This window comes from Mobula hypostoma, chromosome 1 (assembly GCF_963921235.1).
Source record: "Mobula hypostoma chromosome 1, sMobHyp1.1, whole genome shotgun sequence".
Lineage (NCBI taxonomy): Eukaryota > Metazoa > Chordata > Chondrichthyes > Myliobatiformes > Myliobatidae > Mobula > Mobula hypostoma.
The window spans coordinates 191,756,066-191,777,921 of NC_086097.1; the positions used below are offsets into that span (position 1 = coordinate 191,756,066).

At 40.1% G+C, this 21,856-nt stretch overlaps 1 protein-coding gene across 5 annotated transcripts; it reads left to right on the forward strand.

The window, feature by feature from the left end:
* The first annotated feature begins 370 nt into the window (after positions 1 to 370).
* impa1 (inositol monophosphatase 1) lies at positions 371 to 20,278 on the forward strand. 5 transcript variants are annotated; one of them, XM_063062003.1, is made up of 10 exons: positions 371 to 435; positions 1,218 to 1,272; positions 3,682 to 3,779; positions 8,245 to 8,378; positions 11,965 to 12,069; positions 12,244 to 12,289; positions 12,909 to 13,017; positions 15,210 to 15,318; positions 18,583 to 18,734; positions 19,896 to 20,278. In XM_063062003.1, the coding sequence occupies exons 3-10, from the start codon at positions 3,699 to 3,701 to the stop codon at positions 20,009 to 20,011; spliced, it is 852 nt and encodes a 283-aa protein (XP_062918073.1). In that variant the 5' UTR covers positions 371 to 435; positions 1,218 to 1,272; positions 3,682 to 3,698; the 3' UTR covers positions 20,012 to 20,278. The 5 variants fall into 5 exon arrangements, with proteins under 5 accessions (XP_062918073.1, XP_062918089.1, XP_062918098.1 ...); XM_063062028.1 differs by having other exon boundaries at positions 415 to 435; positions 1,221 to 1,272; XM_063062010.1 differs by lacking the exon at positions 371 to 435 and adding an exon at positions 458 to 712.
* The last annotated feature ends 1,578 nt before the right edge of the window (positions 20,279 to 21,856 follow it).

The following is a 21,856-nucleotide window of genomic DNA, read 5'->3' on the forward strand; positions in this document are numbered from 1 at the left end:
TGAGAACATTTCGTCCTGTTTTCTCTATCCTAGAACTCTTTGGATATGGAGTTCGGGGTACAATGCTCCTTTCAAGGCACTCTGATCTTAACAGCGTGGCAGGCAATAGTAGGGACTCTCTTAGAGCCAGAACAACAAACAAAATGAATTCACCGGGTCCGGCAGCATTTATAGAGGGGAATAAACAGTCGACATTTCGGGACGAGGTCCTGTTTGAGAGCGAGAAGCACCGTGTAAATCATTCGTGTGGTATGCAAAGAGGAACGGTTCTCGATGTGTGAGGTCAGGCTGCGGCGAAATTCCGTTTTCCATTTCGCTCCGGCACTGGCTGCCGATTTGGAGACGGTCCCTGGAAGCGCGCATGGGCAGTGAATGTCGCCGGAAGGGGTTGGTAATCCGGGGAAGAGCAGGGTAGGGACCGGTGGCGTTGTTGAGGTGAGTCGTAAGTGCGTCTGCTGCTTGGAATCGTCGGGTCTGACAGTAGAATTAGCCCGAGGGCCGGTGCCCCCTTTCCTCAGATCCCGAATGTTACTGGCATCCGTTGAACTGGAAAGAGTTCCGCTTCATCTTTTAGGAAGAGAATGGAGGGGATCAGGGTCGGTGAAGAACCTGAGCCTGACTAGTGCTACCTACCATCTCACCTCCGGCGGGTGGTTGACCTTCACCCGCTTTGGGGCCAAAAGAGTAATCTTAGAGAAGATTAACTAGCGCTGTAAGAAAGAATTTGTATATTCACGCTTAGCGGTGTCCTTACTGTTGTAGTGTAGGAGAACACAGTCACCAGCAGTCAGTTTGTGTGTTTGATAAAATTAACTAGATAAAATGATCAAAGTGTCATTGCATGGGGAAGAGGCATGAGGATAATTTACTTCAGATTAAAAGGATGTGGAACATCGCCTCTTCTCTGCGCTTTTGCTCTCTGGACTGTTAGGGATAATCGTAGAGGGGGTTGCAGTTATCGACTTCAGTTGCTGGAGGCGGAATTCTGTTACTTAGTCACACAACCAATTGTGGAGGGATGCTGAGTAAAGCAAGGTGACTTGTGAATTTGTTTAGGTGCATGTGTAGAAACGCGTCCCAAACTTTCGAAGAGTTATAATCAGATATTTAAAATCTTAAATTCCCTACCCGTGTTTGGGTTCATCAAGTCTTTCTGGCGTCCAAATCCATTGATCCATCCAATCTTTGTGTTTTTTTTTTGCTTTTTTATGGCATAGAAGCAAAGGAGCAGCCAGCCTGGAAGCCACTGTTTGGTGAATTAACATATTATAGGTAATATATTTTTATGGCTTGTGATTTTTCAAAGATTGTTGACTTGGGGTTAATGCATCCGCAAGGTTAGCACAACACTTTACAGTACGAGGGACTCAGGTTCAATTCCCACCACGGTCTGTAAAGAATTTGTACGTCCTCCTGTGACCGTGTGGGTTTCCTCCAGCTGCTCCGTTTCCTCTGTGCCCGTTAGTAGGTTATTTAGTCATTGTAAATTTTCCCATGATTAGGCTAGGGAATTGCTGGGTGGCGTGGCTTGAAGGGCTAGAAGGGTGTATTTTGCACCTCAATAAATAAATAAAAATCAAAGATCATTCACCTACCCATCAAATAATTTTCGTCTGCAAGGCTGCATGTGTTCTATATGGGTAACAAAGCCAAAGTAGTAAACAACAGACTCAGAGGAACTCAGCAGGTCAGAAAGGAAAAGGGATATAGTTGTCATTTTGGGTTGAGACCCTGCATCAAGACGAGAGTATACAAGGGAGAGAGCTAGTTCAAAGAGGTGAAGTAGCAGCTGGCAAGCGGTAGATGGATCCAGGTGAGGAGGAGCTGATGGACAGAGTGATTATGGAAGTTGCTGTGAAAGCAAGATGGTAAGTGAAACCAGATAACAGGGATGATGGAAAAAATGGGATCCAGTGGGTTGAGTGTGTGGGTGGGGAAAGGAGACTGTGGGTTTGAAAAGAAGGGAAGGGGCTTGGGAGGATTATTAGATAAAAAGAGGATCTGTAGGTTACCTGAGTTGGAGAGTTTAATGTCTTTGTCACTGGATTGTAGACTATCGAGGTGGAATATGAGGTGCAGTTCCTCTAGTTTGCATTGGCTCATCCTAGCATTGAAGGAGGCCAAGGAGAGATAGTTTAGTGTGGGAATGGGGAGGGGGAGTAAAATAACTTGCAACTGGGAGCTTAAGATGGCTTTTGAGGACGGAACATGTTTTTTTTTGGGAGAAGTTTGATCTCACTAGTATAGAGGAAGTCTCATCGATAGCACTGAATGCAGCAGGTGAGGTTGAAGAAGTTGCATGTGACTCTCTTCTTACCTGGAACAGCTGTTAGGTCCCTGGATATGATGAAGGAGGAGGTGTACAGAAAGGTGGTACATCTCCAGTTGCACGGGAAAGTGTTTGGGGATGAGGCAGGATGGGTGAGGAGGGAATTAGCAAACCAAAGACTCACAGAGAGAGTCATCAATGCAGAAAGGGATGCGGCATTGAAAGGCTGGCGAGTTCTTTCAACAAATCTTGCTCCAGATCCCAGCACTGCAATCTCTTGTGTGTCCATAACCGAAGTAGTTCTTGGTTATACCATAATCTTTCCTTATGTTGAGGTACATGAAAACAAACCTGTATACTGCAGTTCACACTAATTCCATTATGTGTCGATATGGAATGAGTCAAATTCACTGAATCAAAGGAACAATAAGTACAAAGTGATGCATGGTATTGTTTCTTCACTTTTTGTGTTTTGGTTTAGTATTTAAGTGACCTTTAACTTGCCTGTGTATACATGATACAAAACTTGGAAGCAGTATAAACATTCAGTAAATCGTGGCTGATTCTGAGATGCACTCTGTGTTTCTAAACATTTTTAACCAAACCTTTGATTCTATTAGGACCTAACTATCTTCTATTCTCCTCCTGAACACACTCAGAAACTGAGGATCCACAGCTTTCTGTGGTAGAGAATTACGTAAAGTCATAACTCATTACTTTCTCATTCTTAAACTGCAGAATCCCTTATCCTGAGATTCTTCCCAATCCAGCTGGATGTATCAGCCCCATGACATTTTACCATGTCAGTACCTCAGAATCCTTTGTCCTTATGACTTCACCTCTCATTCCAACAAGCTCCAATGAAACATTTAAATGCAAGATCAAGTAGTAATACAAATATAATGTGTTAATAATTTGATTCCATGCCACCTAAAGATTGCCCCACCTCAAAGTGCAGAATACTGAGCCAGTGGATTTTGTCCTGCAGTTTTATATTCAATAGTAAGTCAGGGATTGGTGAACACGCACAAAGTCTGTCTGAGAGCATATCTATTAGAATTACATAGAACGTTTAATAATGTGTAATATGAGCATAAGAAGCACTAAAGGAGAATAAAATTGTGTGCTTTCTCCATTTACAAACATTATGAAAGAATAGGTGTTGAGTAACACTATATGGGCAAAGCTTTTAATATAGGCAATTATTTTATTTTACCCATCATAGAGTTGCTGAACTAAAATATTTGACAGTCACATTTTGCAACAATGCTTCCACGTTCAAGCCAGAAGTAGTTCTGTTTCAATGGTTTTCATCACTTTGTGAAGATCTAATATTCTGGAGCTGCATGAATGTATGAGGCAAAGAAATTCTTTCAAATGTCTGTGAAATTTAAAATTCCATTTCTACATAGGAATTTACGGTAGAAAGATGGCAAATAACTGTGGAGCCTCTGATCCATGGCAAGAGTGTATGGACGTGGCAGTTGCTGTTGCCCGGAAAGCTGGTGCGGTGAGTAAATAATGGAAATTGAATTTTGTTAACATTTTTATATTCATTTGACCATGCCCATTGTATATTTTGCATTTTAAAACACTAATTGTTCAGATGAAAAATTTGGTAGAAAAATTAATTTTAAACTCAAGCTTTTTCTTATTTTATATTTCTAATTGAGTACAAGTCCTTAGAGAATACTGTGAGAAAAAGTGTATTGTTTTTGAATAATGATTTTTTAAAACCAGAAATAAATAACCATGTGTGCAACAAAAATTATTGATTATATGTTTATATATGTTTGCTGCAGAAAATGCCATGACTTTATTTTTTTTAACCTTTCACCAACTCCACTGTTGCTCTCATATTGTTTGGTGCCTTTAATTCATTCTGTTTTGGCAGGATTAATTCCATTGTCCACAGCGACCCAGTGGCACATTTTTTTTCCCAATTGTTCAATGGGCATATCACTATCAGACATAGTTTTACAATCCCAAAATTGTTATATTTGAGCTTCCTGTAAATTAATCATGTTGTACAGTTTCATTGATAATGGAAAAGTTTCTGTGTCAGGTTACTTCATATGCTACAAATTTATTTCTTCCTCATAGCCTTGGTCGAAATGTTGATCAAAGATTAGAATTCCAATTACGAAATGAGGATAACAGCCCATTATTAACCAGGTAGCATTTGGGGTAGTATGCATCAAGGAGCCCTGGTAAAACTGGTCAGTTGGAATCAAGGGAAAAACACCCCAATGGCTGGACTCTTAACTCACCAAAAGGAAGATGATTGTCATTGTCAGAGGTCCATCATTCCTGCATATCACTGTAGGATTTGCTCAAATGAGCATCCTAGACCTGGCCATCTTCCACTGCCTCAGCAATGATCATCCTTGCACTGTAAAGTCATAAGCTGGAAGCTTGCTGATGATTGCACAGTGTTCAATTGCGTTCACAATTTCTGAACAAATGAATTGGCCAATGCTTGCATGCAGTAAGACCTAGACAGCATTCGGTACGAAGTGATAAAGTAGAAAGTAACATTTGTGTTGCAGAAATGCCAGGTAAGACTATTTTCAGTAGAGAGTCCAGCCTTCTACTCATGACATTCAGTAGCTGTGCTTTCCCCTTCAGCAGCCTGAGGTGTATTCATTAACCACAAGCTCATTTGAACAAGCCATGTAAACACTGTGACTGGAAGAGGAGGTCAGTATCTGGGTATCCAACAACAGTTGAATTAACTCCTGACATGCCAAAGCCTTTTTAGCACCTGTAAACACATATCAGGAATGGGATAGGATACTTTCCACTTGACTAGGTGAGTCCAGCCCCAAAATCGGTCAACACCAGCTCAGTGTTACCTGCAACCATGTAGCCTGCGTGATTAGTTCACCTCCCACCACCATCTTTATTCACTGCTGGCACGTGGTGTTTATATTGTGGCATCCACAGGGAGTATTGCAGGCAGTTACTTGCTCAGGCTATTCTGACAATACCTTCAAAGTCTGTGATCTTCTGCAACAAGAAAGACAAAGGATTTTCATGCATGGAATTACCATCAACTGCATGTTCCCTTTCAAGACACACACCATCCTGATAAGGGAGTAGATCATTGCTTCTTACTGTTACTGGCTCAAAATCTCATAAGCCTAACCTGACTGCACTCAGGGACATCTTTACAAGAAGGATTGCAATGGTTGAAATGGTGGAAATTAGGAGAGCCAGAAGGGACCTTGAGAAGGCCTTGGCGGTCAGGATTAAGGAAAACCCCAAGGCATTCTACAAGTATGTGAAGACAAAGAGGATAAGATGTGAAAGAATAGGACCTATCAAGTGTGACAGTGGGAAAGTATGTATGGAACCGGAGGAAATAGCAGAGGTACTTAATGAATACTTCAGAATTCACTATGGAAAAGGATCTTGATGATTGTGGTGATGACTTGCAGCAGACTGAAAAGCTTGAGCATGTAGATATTAAGAAAGAGGATGTGCTAGAGCTTTTGGAAAACATCACGTTGGATAAGTCGCCGGGACCGGATGAGATGTACCCCAGGCTACTCTGTGAGGCGAGTGAGAAGATTGCTGAGCCTCTGGCGATGATTTTTGCATCATCAAAGGGGACGGGAGAGGTTCCGGAGGATTGGAGGATTGTGAATGTTGTTCTTTTATTCAAGAAAGGGAGTAGAGATAGCCCAGGAAATTATAGACCAGTGAGTCTTACCTCAGTGGTTGGTAAGTTGATGGAGAAGATCCTGAGAGGCAGGATTTATGAACATTTGGAGAGGTATAATATGTTTAGGAATGGTCAGCATGGCTTTGTCAAGGGCAGGACGTGCCTGATTGAATTTTTTGCGGATGTGACTAAACACATTGATGAAGGAAGAGCAGTAGATGTAGTGTATATGGATTTCAGCAAGGCATTTTATAAGGTACCCCATGAAAGGCTTATTGAGAAAGTAAGGAGGCATGGGATCCAAGAGGACATTGCTTTATGGATCCAGAACTGGCTTGCCCAGAGAAGGCAAAGAGTGGTTGTAGACGGGTCATATTCTGCATGGAGTTCGGTGACCAGTCGTGTGCCTCAGGGATCTGTTCTGGGACCCTTATTCTTCGTGATTTTTATAAATGACCTGGATGAGGAAGTGGAGGGATGGGTTAGTAAGTTTGCTGATGACACAAAGGTTGGAGGTGTTGTGGATAGTGTGGAGGACTGTCAGAGGTTACAGCGGAACATTGATAGGATGCAAAACTGGGCTGAGAAGTGGCAGATGGAGTTCAGCCCAGATAAGTGTGAGGTGGTTCATTTTGGTAGGTCAAATATGATGGCAGAATATAGTATTAATGGTAAAACTCTTGGCAGTGGGGAGGATCAGAGGGATCTTGGGGTCCGAGTCCATAGGACGCTCAAAGCAGCTGCGCAGGTTGACTGTGTGGTTAAGAAGGCGTACCGTGTATTGGCTTTCATCAATCATGGAACTGAATTTAGAAGCCAAGAGCTAATGTTGCAGCTATATAGGACCCTGGTCAGAGCCCACTTGGAGTACTGTGCTCAGTTCTGGTCGCCTAACTACAGGCAGATTGTGGAAACTATAGAAAAGGTGCAGAGGAGATTTACAAGGAGGTTGCCTGGATTGGGGAGCATGCCTCATGGGAATAGGTTGAGTGAACTCGTCCTTTTCTCCTTGGAGCGACAGAGGATGAGAGGTGACTTGATAGAGGTGTATAAGTTGATGAGATGCATTGATTGTGTGGATAGTCAGCGGGTTTTCCCAGGGCTGAAATGGTTGCCACAAGAGGGCACAGGTTTAAGGTGCTGGGGAGTAGGTACAGAGGAGATGTCAGGGGTAAGTGATTTACTCAGAGAGTGGTGAGTGCGTGGAATGGGCTGCCGGCAACGGTGGTGGAGGCAGGTACTATAGGGTCTTTTAAGAGACCTTTAGATAGGTACATGGAGCTTAGAAAAGTAGAGGGCTATAGGTAAGTCTAGTAATTTCTAAGGTAGGGACATGTTTGGCACAACTTTATGGGCTGAAGTGCCTGTATTGTGCTGTAGGTTTTCTATGTTCTAATAATGAGTGTGACTATGTTCCGTCCATGAGCCTGAGTGTTTCATGAATGACAAGTTTCAGGTGACAAGCATCCTGCAATTGGAGTGCAGGCCAACAGGGAATGTGTGACTGCCAGAGAGATTAAAAGGGTAAGTGAGGATCCTAAGAGAATTATATTCACTGATCAGTATTCTTTCCAGACTAGATCCAGTGTTTCTGATGTAGCAGGTGTGATTTCAGGATGTTGTTTTCATTTTGTCAGCTCCAGAAAGTTATAGAGTTAAAGAGTGAACAACCAGAAATTTTAGTCCATTTTGGGGCTAATGGCATAATCAGAAAAAGATAAATTCTATGAGCATATCTTCAAGGAATTAGGAAAGAGGTTCAAAAACAGGTAGTGTTCTGTGAATTACTTAATGTATCAGCACTAGTGACAATAGCAATAATAAGGTAGCACAGCTAAATTTGCACTTATGAGGTGGTACAGAGGGAGGGAGGGTTTTTGATTCCTAGTACATTTCGACTGTTTCTGAGGAAGATGAAACTTGTGCGGGCCAGACAGATAGCACTGCAATTCTTAAAAGAGCTGGACAAAACTCCCAGCAAGATTCACTTGTGCTTTCTGGGGGAGTCTTAAACTGATTTGTCTGGGGACTTGGCACAGCAAAGCAGCGGAGAAAAGTTGTAAATAGATTATAAAAAGTAGGAAATGGTTATTTGCAAGATAAGCGGCATCAGAACACGAAAAGTGAAGGTAGTCCTATTGATAAGCGGAGATCATTACAGTGCTGGAGACAGTGTCCTGGAACAATCAAGAACAGAATCTGTTTCTAATCAGTCAACATTGAGTTAGGTCATGGGGGAAGTTAAATGTTTAAAGAAATATTCCATTGTTTTCAGTTCTGATTGTTAAATTGCTCTTTTCTCTTGTAGGTTATTTGCGAAGCTTTGAAAAATGAAAAAACTGTTCAGATTAAAAGTTCTCCCGCAGACTTAGTGACTGAGACTGATCAATATGTAGAGAAAATGATTCTGGGTACTTTAAAGGAAAAATTTCCTTCTCACAGGTAAAGGATTTTTGAAATAATGTGAAAACATTGTGCCCTTAAGTACAAGATTAATGACACAAAAATGTATTTGTCAAGAAGTTTCCAAATGCGCTTTGATTTGATAGTTTACAAATCCCTTAAAACATTGACCTATATTTGGTTTACTCTATGTGACCTGGAAGAGATTTTGCTGTTATATTCATAAATTAAGGAAAGTGGTAGAAGAGTAAGAGAAGAGTTACGGATTTGTTTCTCCATCCATAGTGTTGGGAATCTGTGTTTCAGTGCCTGAAAGTGTGATGGGAAAAGAAACTCATCATATTTACTCAGTACTTGAAGGCTGTGGGACCAGAAGTGGGAATGGCTAAAAAAAAAGTCTTTTTTCTAAACTTTGAAGTGTATGTGCCTGATGGGCAAATTGGGTCCCACCTCCCTATATTTACGCAGTATGAAGGAAAGGTTTATTTCCTATAAAATTGTTTTCCTATAAATCTATTGTCAGGAAGAGATAGTTGTTGAACTTTCTTCAACTTTATCAAAATATTTATCTAATAAAAATTGTCTATTCTTTTATTGTCAGATTAAGTAGATGCCAAATAATCACTCTTTTATGTAAAAGGGTTGGGGTTTTATTGTAAAAAGGTGGTTATTTGGCCTCTTCTAAAACTGACAATGTCAGTAAAAAGAATAGGTTGGTTAATTTATTTTTTTGCTTCAATTGGGTTCTTTCAGGATTCATGCTTTGTGGCTACCTGTGAGCAAACAAATCTCAAAGTTGTATAATTTATATATTCTTTAATAAGAAATAAACTTGAATCTTGAATTCAATGTGGCTTCACTAAGGACCTCTAAAATGCTGGTTTCCTGGAGTGCAGTATTTATGAAGTGCCAGATAACCAGAAATTTACAGTACAGGTTTCCCCTGCCATCCGAAGATAGAGCGTTCCTATGAAACGGTTCGTAAGCCAAAATGTCGTAAAGCGAAGAAGCAATTACCATTTATTTATATGGGAAAATTTTGTTAGTGTTCGCAGACCCAAAAATAACCTACCAAATCATGCCAAATAACACATAAAACCTAAAATAACACTAACATTGAGTAAAAGCAGGAATGATATGATAAATACACAGCCTATATAAAGTAGAAATACTTTTCCACAATCATTACTGAACTGTTCTCCGTAGCGAAAATCTCACGCAAGCGCTGTCGGCAGAAAATCTCTCGCAAGCGCTGTTGGCAAAAACACGGCGCAAGCGCTGTCGGCAGAAAATCTCTCGCAAGCGCTGTTGGCAAAAACACGGCGCAAGCGTTCTCCAGTAACCTTTAAGCTATGAAGCTGCCAAATCATACCAAATAACACGTAAAAATACACAGCCTATATAAAGTAGAAATAATGTATGTACAGTGTAGTTTCACTTACCGGAATCGGGATGACAGCGCTGAGCCACTGATGGTGGTGTGTTAGACTGAGTCATCGCAGGTTGGGTGGTGCAGTGGCCCCCATCCTCCAGGCCGCCAAGCGATACATTGCCGCGAAGCATGCAGGGGTACAGCGGTAGCTGGGAGGCATCCAGCACATCTTTAAGAAAAAAAGCTGAAATAAACATGCTAATTAATAACACAAACAACAGGAATTCTGCAGATGCTGGAAATTCAAGCAACACGCATCAAAGTTGCTGGTGAACGCAGCAGGCCAGGCAGCATCTCTAGGAAGAGGTACAGTCGATGTTTCAGGCCGAGACCCTTCGTCAGGACTAACTGAAGGAAGAGTTAGTAAGAGATTTGAGAGGGGGAGGGGGAGATCCAAAATGATAGGAGAAGACAGGAGGGAGAGGGATGGAGCCAAGAGCTGGACAGGTGATTGGCAAAGGGGATATGAGAGGATCATGGGACACGAGGCACGGGGAGAAAGACAAGGGGGGTGGAACCCAGAGGATGGGCAAGGGATATAGTCAGAGGGACAGAGGGAGAAAAAGGAGAGTGAGAGAAAGAATGTGTGCATAAAAATAAATAACGGATGGGGTACGAGGGGGAGGTGGGGCATTAGCGGAAGTTAGCGAAGTCAATGTTCATGCCATCAGGTTGGAGGCTACCCAGACGGAATATAAGGTGTTGTTCCTCCAACCTGAGTGTGGCTTCATCTTTACAGTAGAGGAGGCCGTGGATAAACATGTCAGAATGGGAATGGGATGTGGAATTAAAATGTGTGGCCACTGGGAGATGCTGCTTTCTCTGGCGGATAGAGCGTAGGTGTTCAGCAAAGCGGTTTCCCAGTCTGCGTCGGGTCTCGCCAATATATAGAAGGCCACATCAGGAGCATCGGACTCAGTATATCACCCCAGCCTCTTGTCCCATGATCCTCTCATATCCCCTTTGCCAATCACCTGTCCAGCTCTTGGCTCCATCCCTCCCCCTCCTGTCTTCTCCTATCATTTTGGATCTCCCCCTCCCCCTCCCACTTTCAAATCTCTTACTAACTCTTCCTTCAGTTAGTCCTGACGAAGGGTCTCGGCCTGAAACGTCGACTGTACCTCTTCCTAGAGATGCTGCCTGTCCTGCTGCGTTCACCAGCAACTTTGATGTGTGATGCTAATTAATTAGGTGCTGCCCGGCACGTAATTAATTAGCATGTTTATTTCGACTTTTTTCTTAAAGATGTGCTGTGTGCCTCCCGGCTACCGCTGCATTCTCTGCGAATCGGTATCTGTCCGTGGCCTGGGGGTTGGGGTGGTGGGACACTGGGGTGTCATCTCGTCGTCTATTTCCATTAGAGCAGGCAGCTCATCTTTTCCGGTGACTGCTCACCTGGATGTCGAAGGTCGAGGTTCGTTGTCTGCTGTGGCTGATGTGGAAGGCTTGCTTGACTGCTGAGCCTCGCGCATTTTTCTATCACACAGTTCTTTGTAAGGACTCAAACCATCCTGCAAATATCCCCGAAACCGATGTACCCTTTCAAAATTAAAGTTGTACTTTATCATTACTCATTCAGTTTCGATTGTTATCCTTTTTTCTTCCAATTGCATCGGCTGTTTATCTATCAGATCTTGGTCACTGGATGCCAAAACCTCTCCAACATCATGTTCATCAGCTTCCACAAGCCAAACTCACTTTGTCCTTAGTTCGTTCACCACGATCGAAACGCTTAATTATGTCTAGTTTTACGCCAAGTGTAACACCCTTACGAGCTCTTTTAGGCTTTTCGGATACCATAGAACTCATCTTGCAAATGGCTGCTCACAGGCACGTGTTTAAGCAATGCCGGTGAGAATCCGGGGAGAGCAGCTGCTCGGGGCGCACGCTGCCTTTTATCACTGGCTGATTTTTTCGCGCGCTGCTTTTTTTCGTAACAGTGAAAACACCTGAAAGCTAAAACAGGGTACTAATGTAGGTCTTTCGTAACAGTGAGGTTTAGTAAAGCAAACGTTCGAAAAGCGGGGGACACCTTTATAAGAATAAATCAGAATTTGGATTAGGACTTCCTGGTTTTCCAGCCTGGGATTCATTGTAATGTGCTATCAAATAGTGAAATATTGGAAATCAGCAGAATCCAATGAAACTACAAAGGGATTAACTTTTAACATCAGACTGTATATTTTATTTCAGCTTTATTGGTGAAGAGTCAGTTGCAGATGGAGCAGCAAGTATACTTACAGACAATCCCACGTGGATAATTGATCCCGTTGATGGGACCACTAATTTTGTCCACAGGTATGATAATTTAGCTGCGATAGGTTTTATGTTTGTGGAGAAGTGTATATCGTATGAGCAGTCTAGGACTGGTTTGTGTTGCTAAACATAACACAAATTGTTTTGGAATCACTGAAAAGACTGAAATTTGGAGAAATGGCAATTGGTTGCTCATTTCAGACTTCTGTTTTACAGATTTCCTTTTGTAGCAGTTTCTATTGGATTTTATGTGAATAAACAGGTAATGCAAATTTGATGAACAGAAATATTTACTTTGTAGTATTGCATTATTTAACATTGAGAAATATTTGTGAACAATGGGAGTGTTGTGAAGTTTGCATTCAGCTTGAGTAGGTGAAATTAGATTGTGGAATACATTCAGTTCTAGTCTTGAAATTTGGCCGCTCCCCCTAACCTATGTCGTCTCACAGCCTAGCAATTACAGAAATTTAAATACCTATCCTCAATCTTGCACTGTTCTACTGTAAGTATAGTCTGCATTCATTCCAATGATAAACACGCTTGCTACTTCCTTTATTACTGCTGTTAACTATGCATCTACCCCTTTTGCCACTAAGCTGAAATTGTCTTTCTGAACTCACACATCCTGCATGTTTCTTCCTTTCAAGATGCTGTCTAAATTCTATCTCTTTGACTATTAATTTGTTACAGTCCTTCATAATAAACAATGTATTTTGTATGATTAGATTCTTGTGAAGCATCTTGCAGCATTTAATTTTGCTAAAGTGGCTCTATGACTGCATGTCAATCTGTAATTTTGTTTCTTCAATTTAATACAAGCTATGAAGCTGATATATTTTATAGTGTACTGATCATCTTGTTTTCTGTATATCACACAGAGTGAAATTGGTGTTATATATAGCTGTGTGGAGGACAAGATGTACACAGCTCGAAGAGGGCAAGGAGCATTTTGCAATGGGCACCAGTTGTGTGTTTCTAAACAGGAAAGTATGTTAATGTTTTTCACTTGCTCTAAGATAGCGAGAATGGCAATCTTGGGGCTTTGGCAACAACTATAAAGCAAGACTTTAAGGCTCCCTTGCTTTGCAGGATTTCAAAATAAAACATTATAGAAGTAATAGATGACTGGTGATGAAGAGTTAGTGAAGAGAAAATGGGATGTTTATATTGGTTACACATAGCATATCTGAAAAAATGCCCAAATTTACTATTCAGTTGATTATAGTGGTCATCATAGTTAATTTTTTTAAAAATCACAATTTATGTATTGCTTTAAAACTGCTCATTTGAATTGAATTATTTAGAAATGGCACCCTAGATTGATTTTCTCCTAAGACACGTTGAATAAACAGGATGCTTAGCACGGTCTTATCATGTCGCTTTTGCAGTGGAAAGGAATATTTCCATTTGAAAATCTTAAATCTCCACACTGAAATTCAAACACTTGGATCTGATGTGCAATGATCATGAGTAAATTAGCTTTGCCAGGAAGTTGAAGGAGATGTATTTCTGTAGAATGAGGTCAGTGTGCATTTCTTTTCACTGGATTAAAGAAGTCTAATGTGTAAAGATGTTCCTTTTTTTTTAAGATAACTGACTTTTTTGATAGTACTAAATACATAGTTGGGTTCCTGGTTGCAAAGTGATTAAATGTTCAATAGTATTGCTAAACTCTAGTGATTGTGATTTTGCAAACACTACTTTGCAAAATGACGAGTTAATCAGAAAACACACATAGAAGTTGCTGGTGAACGCAGTGGGCCAGGCAGCATCTCTAGGAAGAGGTACAGTTGACGTTTCGGGCCGAGACCCTTTGTCCTGAATGTGTGTTGCTTGAAATTCCAGCATCTGCAGATTTCCTCGTGTTTGAGTTAATCAGGAAGTTTATTTAATATTTTGCTTGTTAGATTAAACCACTGACAATGTCTTAATGTTCTATTTGTGCATTAAGTTTTATATGTTATTAGTATCATTTCTAGGTACATATTACTCCCCCCGTTTCTTTTTTGTTTTTTTAGTTTTTTGATGCTGAAATGTAACACCGTGAATATAGGCAATTCTTTAGTAACTTGTGCACATTTCAAGTTTTGGCAAACTCTTTGATAGCACAAATCGTGGTAGCCCAATTCATTCAGCTGAACCACTGTGTTTTTGTGCATGGTCAGCAGGTGGAGAATTCTGGTTAAAGTTTCCATATGGGTTTACTGTCAAATTGTAGTACTCTTGCTGAAATCTGATAACATAACATAAGGCAGGAACCTAGCTTAGTGCAACATTAGGTTATATATTTACCTTTTTACCGCAAGAGGTGTGATTATAACATTTATGTTTGATCCTTACTGATTTTTCATTCATAATGGACAAATTTTGTAAACACAATGAGATAAAAACAGAAATTTTAGATGCAATTAATTGGCAGCATCATAGAATTGCAAGAACAGAAAATGTTTATAGTTATATATATTTGAATTCAGTGTTGTGCCACATGTGGCACTACTCCTTGAGCTTGTATTGAGTCTCATTGGAGTCTCAGGGGAGCTAAAAATTAAAAATACAAATGAAATGGGGAATTAAAGTGTCAGGCAACTCGAGGTCTGTGGTTACTCTTACAAATTAAACAGGTGTGTACTATGAAGTGTTAATCAATTCTACATTTGGTTTCCCAATGTACAGGAGATAACTAGTGAGCAGGTGAAATTGGAAAAAGTATATGTAAGTTGCTGCTTCACCTTGAAGAAATACCTGGGCGCTTGAATGGTGGGAAAGAGCGAAGGGTCTTTTAAGAGACTCTTAGAATAGGGTACATGGAGCTATGTGGTAGGGAAATTCGAGGCAGCTTCTAGAGTAGCTTACATGGTTGGCACAACATTGTGGGCCAAAGGGCCTGTAATGTGCTGTAGATTTTCTATGTTTCCATGTTTGTAAAAGGGTAGGTGTTGCAATTTGGATAAGATTTGGACAGTATTTTGAGTCTTGCTGTACTTGGATATGTGGTCATAAGCTTCTAATTCCAAATTGTTAACACCTGTAAAAATCTAATAATCCACAAATAATTTGAAGAAAATGAAAAGTAATCTGGTAGTATTTTCTTATTATTTTCCATTATTGTTGCATAACTGCCATTTATATATCCTATCATGTCTTTCTGTGTAGTTGAATAATTACTTTAAATTTTATAGATATAAGCAAAGCTCTTATTGTAACTGAGCTTGGATCTAATCGCACACCAGAGATTGTGAAGACGGTACTTTCAAACATGGAGAAATTAATTTCTATTCCAAGCCATGGGTAGGTATCTTTCACAAGTGAAATATAAAACTAATTTACATTAAGGTGTGGTACAGTAGTGTTGCACTTAGCATAACACACCACAGCAGCAGTGATATGGGTTCAATTCCCACCACTGTCTATAAGGAGTTTGTACATTCTCCCCATGATCGAGTAGGTTTCCTTCCATATTCCAAAGACCTGCGGGCTAGTAAGGGTTAATAAGTTGTGGGCATGCAATGTTGCTGCTGGAAACATGGCGACTAGCGCTGCCCCCAGCACATCCTTGAACTGTGTTGGTTGTTGATGCAAATGACACTTTCACTCTATGCTTTGATGTATATTTAACAAATAAAGCAATAAAGCTAATCCCTCTAATGTGCTATTCAATAGGATAAGGCTTTTCTTAATAGTTAGCAAGCAATTGCTTTGTTTGAAACTCCCAGGATGATTTGAGAAGCTTTATCACTTTTGGATCCAGTTTTCAAGACTAGTCCCAAATCATTCGCTCTTGTTTGTTGAGCCACTGACAGGAAAGATCCTCCTTTGAATTGCTTCAGCAGTATCAAATGCAATATTTTGTGCATGGATTTAAAAACAATGGGCTAGAGAGAACTGATATGTCAAGAAAAACTGAATAAATGACATCAAACTTTCAGATTATGAAAGGAATGTCAGATAGTCTTTAAATATGATTTCCAGAAAATGAACAGAGTGGAAGGCAATATCATTAGCAAGGACGTATCCAAGCGCAATTAACTGCTGAGATTAACTGTGGCATGAACTGAGCTTTCTGGTCCTGATTTTTGAGGCCTTGTTTGCCAACAAGACTTTGCATAACATAATGGAGTCATGTAAGCAAGCCCCATCCTTCAACAGTTCTCAGCTTTACTACCTGTCAAAACTCTTTCAATAATTCTGGAAGTTACCAAGATTCAGAAGGATTTAAAAACAGCTACTGATAATGGAAAAATAATTAAACAAATAACTTCACAAAAAGACCTTTAAGTAATATTATTCTGAACACTAAAATATTCTTTCTTGAAGCTTTAAAATCTCCACTCAGTTGATTATGTAAACTAATTCTTTCAAGTTCAGTTGTTGAATCCCATAAAAAATTCATTGCTGCATGTATTAATGGGTTTTCTGGCAAATATCTGTCCATAATTTTAGGCTTTTGCATTCAAATATGCATACTCTGCTGTCTCAAGATGGAATTTACACAGACAGATGTAAACACTTCATTTCTTGATTTCTCCAACTATTCCACAAAATCATAATTTTTATTAGCACTGAGGATGCCAGGGGCACATTTGGATTTTGAGAGACTACTGTAGGTAGTAGTTGGAGAAAAGGGAAAAATCATTTACAATATGGTATGGTACATAGGGTGAAGTGAATGGAGTGTGTGTACTGTGGACAAAAACAAATGTTCAAACCTTGGACAACTGGGAGTTTATAGTAATAGGTATAGCAGTAAGGTGATGTGGGAATCCCGTTTGGGATCATTACTGTTGGGTGAGGTCAATAATATCTTTAGATTTTACCTTAAAACTGACTGAATTTATCAATAGGGCAGGTAATTACTGGTTGAAGTTTACAAATATTGGGATCTCTTCTGGCGAAGGAATGACCTATATGAAAAAGATGGGTTACACCTAAATCCAAGGGGAACCCATATCCTTGTGTGCAGGTGTGCTAGAACTTTTGAGGAGGGTGTAATCTAATTTGGCAGGGGGATGGGAACTGGAGTGATAGGGCTGAGGATGGGGCAGTTGGTGTTCAAGTGGATGCAGTGAGGCTGAAGAAGGACTGGCAGATGATAGGGCAAAATTTCAGTCAATGGGATGAGTTATAGTATAACATGGCAAAATTGAAAAGGGTGGTGAACACAGGACTGAAGGTGTTACATTTGAATGCATGCAGTATATGGAATAAGAGAGATGATCTTGGAGTGCAGTTAGGCATTGGCAGGTATGACATTGTGGCATCACTGAATTGTGACTGAAAGAATATAGTTGGGAGCTTAACATTCAAGGATACATATTGTATCAAAAAGTCAGGCAGATAGGCAGAGGGGATGGGGTGGCTCTGTTGATAAAAAATAAAATTAAATCCTTAGAAAGAGTTGACATAGGATTGAAAGATGTAGAATCCTTGTGGATAGAGTTGAGAAACTGCAAGGCAAAATGACACTGAAGGAAGTTATATACAGGTCTGGAAACAGTAGACAGGATGTGGGATATAAATTACAATGGGAGATAGAAAAGGCATTAGTGTTGAGGAAGAAGGGAGTTAGAAGGAGTTAGACATTCTGAGAGAATGGGCAAAGAAATGGCAGATGAAATACATATTTGGGAAGTGTACGCTCATTCATTTTTGTAGAAGGAATAAAAGCAAAGACTATTTTCTAAACAAATTTTTTAAAAATTGAGATGCAAAGGGACTTGGAAGTCCTTGTGCAAAATTCTCTAAAGGTTAACTTGCAGGTTGAGGTAATGGCAAGGAAGGCAAATATAATATTAGCATTCATTTTGAGAAGGCTAGAATATAAGAGCAAGGATGTAATGCTGAGGCTTTATAATGCATTGGTTGGACCGTACTTGGAATATTGTGAGCAGTTTTGGGCCCCTTATCTAACAAAAGATGTGCTGGGATGGGAGGGTTCCAGAGGTGGTTTACGAGAATGCTTCTGGGAATGGAAGGGTTAATGTATGAGGAGTGTTTGATGGCTCTGGGCCTGTACTCACGGGAGTTTAGAAGAATGAGAGGAATCTCATTGAAATCTATCAAATATTGAAAGGCCTAGATTCAGTGGATGTGCAGAGGAAGTTTCCTATGATAGGTGAGTCTCGGACCAGAGGGCACAACCTCAGAAAAGATGGATGCCCATTTAGAACACAGATAAGGAGAATTTCTTTAGCTAGAAAGAAATGTGGTGGTGAATCTGTGGAATTCATTGCCGTGGACAGCTGTGATGACCAAATCACAGAGTTTATTTAAAGTGGAAGTTGATAGTTTCTTGATTAGACAGTGTGTCAAAGGTTATGGGGAATAGGCAGAAGAATGAGGTTAAAGGGGATAATCAGATATGATGGAATGGCCTGCTTCTGCCTGTGTCTTATAATATCAAAAATAATTAAGGGAAGATGCTTCACTGCATGGGACATATTAACCTTTTACCAGGGGAACAATTTCACTGTGCACTTTAAAGGAGTTGGGGGAGGGAAAATTTTGTGAGGAGAGTTTACATTAAGCTTAAATTATTTCTTGAATATTTTTCAGAATTCGAGCTTTAGGATCTGCAGCAATAAACATGTGCATGGTGGCATCTGGTGGTGCGGACGCCTACTATGAAATGGGTATTCACTGCTGGGATATGGCAGCAGCTGCACTCATTGTCACAGAGGCTGGTGGTGTTGTGGTGGATATATCAGGTAGCCTTGAATATTCTGTTTTGTAAATGTAACATAGTATTTTTTAGATCATAGTTTTCCTAGTAAAAGAGTAATCTTGTTACATCTACAATCCCAATTCACAATCTTTTCAACTCTAATCTTCTTAATCCACGTGTTCTTTGCTACCAGCATTACTTTTTCCTCAGTACAGGATCTTGGCCCAAAACATTGACTATCTCATTGCCTCCAATTCCGCTTGACCTGCTGAGTTTGCTTTTTGGCCAGATTTCAGCACCTATAGTTTCTTGTGTGCCAGCATTTTGTATTGTGTCTCTCAGTTTACTTTGTTACCTTTCTAATTGTGTTGTTGTATACATCCAATATCCACACTCTGGCCATCTGCAATTTCTTACTGTAACAAACTGAATTACTTTTAGCTCCGACACCAGACTCATTACCGTTGTCACCATTTCCACTTCGCTCCCCTGCACTGTTGCCATCTGAGGCAGATCACTAGCATCTTTGCATCCTTTTCTGATCCATCTGTGCTTTTTTTAATCTAACCCAAGGAACCACAAGTTTTAAATTCTTATCCACATGGATTCAATGCTCCTATCTGTCAAATTAATTTTAATTGTACACCATCTATATTGTCTCCATATTCCTGGCTCTGGTCCTTTATGTATCCTTTTAACTCATTGCCCACAATTTTCATCTGTGATTTTGGCTTTTAGGGTCTACTATCTGCAATTCCCTTACAGAATTACTGTTGCTCTCAACTTCCCAACTGCCTTTTCCTTTAATTTGCTTCAAACATTCATCATTATACATATTTCTGTTCACTTCTAAGTATTACTTGGTTTAGTGTCAGTTTTATTTTGCTAGTCTCTGAAGTGAATTAAAGCCCCTGATTTTAAAGGTGTTGTTTAATTGGATGTTGCTTGCCTATCAAATTCAACAAAATTAAGTTTCATGCTAATGGTACAAGATTTATTGTCTGATTTGTTTCCACACTGTCTGTAGAACAAAGGTAGAAATCCTGGAGCTACTTTATGTGCCAGGCAACACTTGTGCTTTCTCTATAGATACTATCTGAATTCCTGAGTATTTCCAGCAAATCTTTTTATTTTGGAATTCTAGCACTGGTTTGTTTTGCCTTTTACTATTAATATTTATTTTCTTTGATATATTTTATTTTAGGAGGCACATTTGATCTGATGTCACGCAGAATGATTGCTGCAAGTACCAAGGCAATTGCAGAAAGGATTGCACAGGAAATTCAAATAATCCCTTATCAGAGGGATGATCAGGAATAATGATAATGAAATGTATTTCTTAAAAGTTTATTATATGTAATCCAATTTAAATAGATGTTCATATTGTCTGCGTATGTACTAAGAATACTTGAACCCGGTAAGTGAAAATGATAAATTGGTCAGGTTCAGTATCTGATATGAATGTGCTTGTAGCACAGTTTCATTGAATATTATAAATGTTATCAATATTCTACCAAAAAAAAATCCTGCTTCTGCTGAAGTTGATGGATTAGAGTAATATAATTAAAATTTGGATCTTTACTATCATTTGTTGTATGGGATATTTCCTTGTAATTGAATGGTATACAAAAGCTTATCTTCTTTATATTTAATGAGTGGAAATAAGTACATAAGTGAAATGCAATTTATACATATATGTAATAATAAAAGGGGTTGATATCAGTTGAATATTGTTATGCCATGCACTTTTCATGTGGAAAGACTTGGTATTTTTATCAGATACATCCAGAAATTTTTTAACAGATTTTTTAAAAATTCTATCCATTCTTGCTTGCAGGACATCTGTTATCCTTGGTCAGTGAGCTTCAGATCTAATTCCTAAATTAATCTTTTTGTCTTTTTCAGCTTTACTTAATTTTCCTCGCTGAGCAATTTTAAAATGCTGTGCTCCTTTGAGACTGTTCAGTCATATTATTTAAATTATGTGCTTCGATTAGGAAACTGCTTTGCCGAGCACCTATGCCCTGTCTGCAAGAATAGGCGGGATCTCCCAGTGGCCACCCATTTCAATTCTAACTCTCCTGTTGCTTACGAGTGAACAGGTTAATTAGGTGTTGTAAGATCCTCAAATTTTAGGAATTATTGGGCTATTTTTGTGGGTAATCATCTGTTGTAAATTATGAAAAGTAACACAACTTCATGTATACCAAGAAAGGTTAACAAATGGTGGAACACACATAGTATGCTGGAGAAACTCAGCAGGCCAGGCAGCATCAATGGAGAAGAATAAACAGTCAGTGTTTCAGGCTGATACCTTTCATCAGGACTGGAGAAAAGCTGAGAAGTTAGAGCAAGAAGGTGGACGGCGAGGAGGAAGTACTAGGTGATTGGTGTTACCGGGAAGGAGAGAGTGGTGAAGTAAAGAGTTGGGAAGCTGATAGATGAAAGAGGTAAAAGGTTGGGGAAGGGGGAATGTGATAGGACAGGGTAGTAGACCATGGAAGAAATGGAAGGGGGAGGAGCACCAGAGGGAGGTGATGGGCAGGTAAGGAGATGAGGTGAGAGAGGGGAATGGGAATGAGGAAGGAGAGAAATTACTGGATGTTCGAGAAAGCACTGTTCACGGCATCAGGTTGGAGGCCTGAGGCCTATAGGAGGACTATAAGGTGTTGCTCCTCCAACCTGAGTGTGGCCACATCGTTGCAGTGGAGGAGGTCATGGACTAACATGTCGGGATATGACTGAGAAGTAGAATTAAAATTGGTGGCCACTGGGAGATCCCACTTTTTCTAGCAGATGGAGCATAGGTGCTGGGCAAAGCGGTCTCCTAATCTACATCGGGTCTCACCGATATACAGGCAGCTGCACTGGGAGCACCTGACCCCAACAGACTCACAGATGAAGTGTTGCCTCATCTGCAAGGACTGTTTGGACCCTGAATGGTAGTGAGGGAGGAGATGTAGGGGCAGGTGTATTTTGATGCCAGCTATTTATTCTTAGAAGATATGGACTAGAATTAAGAACAGAGCAACTAAAACTAATTCAAATCAAATAAACAATTCCCACTAATGTAATTGTTCCCACCTATTGCACAGTTCAGTTTTGACCTTAACCTTCTGGTTGGTTGTATATTCATGGAGCCATCCTTCGCCACTGTTTCAAAAG

What these genes read in the sequence shown, in the direction of transcription:
- impa1 (XM_063062003.1), top strand. Translation starts at nt 3,699, where the DNA reads ATGGCAAATAACTGTGGAGCCTCTGATCCATGGCAAGAGTGTATGGAC. An exon ending in ACCACTAATTTTGTCCACAG is followed by an intron (nt 12,070 to 12,243) that starts GTATGATAATTT and finishes TCTGTTTTACAG; the next exon opens with ATTTCCTTTTGTAGCAGTTT. An exon ending in GTGTGTTTCTAAACAGGAAA is followed by an intron (nt 13,018 to 15,209) that starts GTATGTTAATGT and finishes TAAATTTTATAG; the next exon opens with ATATAAGCAAAGCTCTTATT.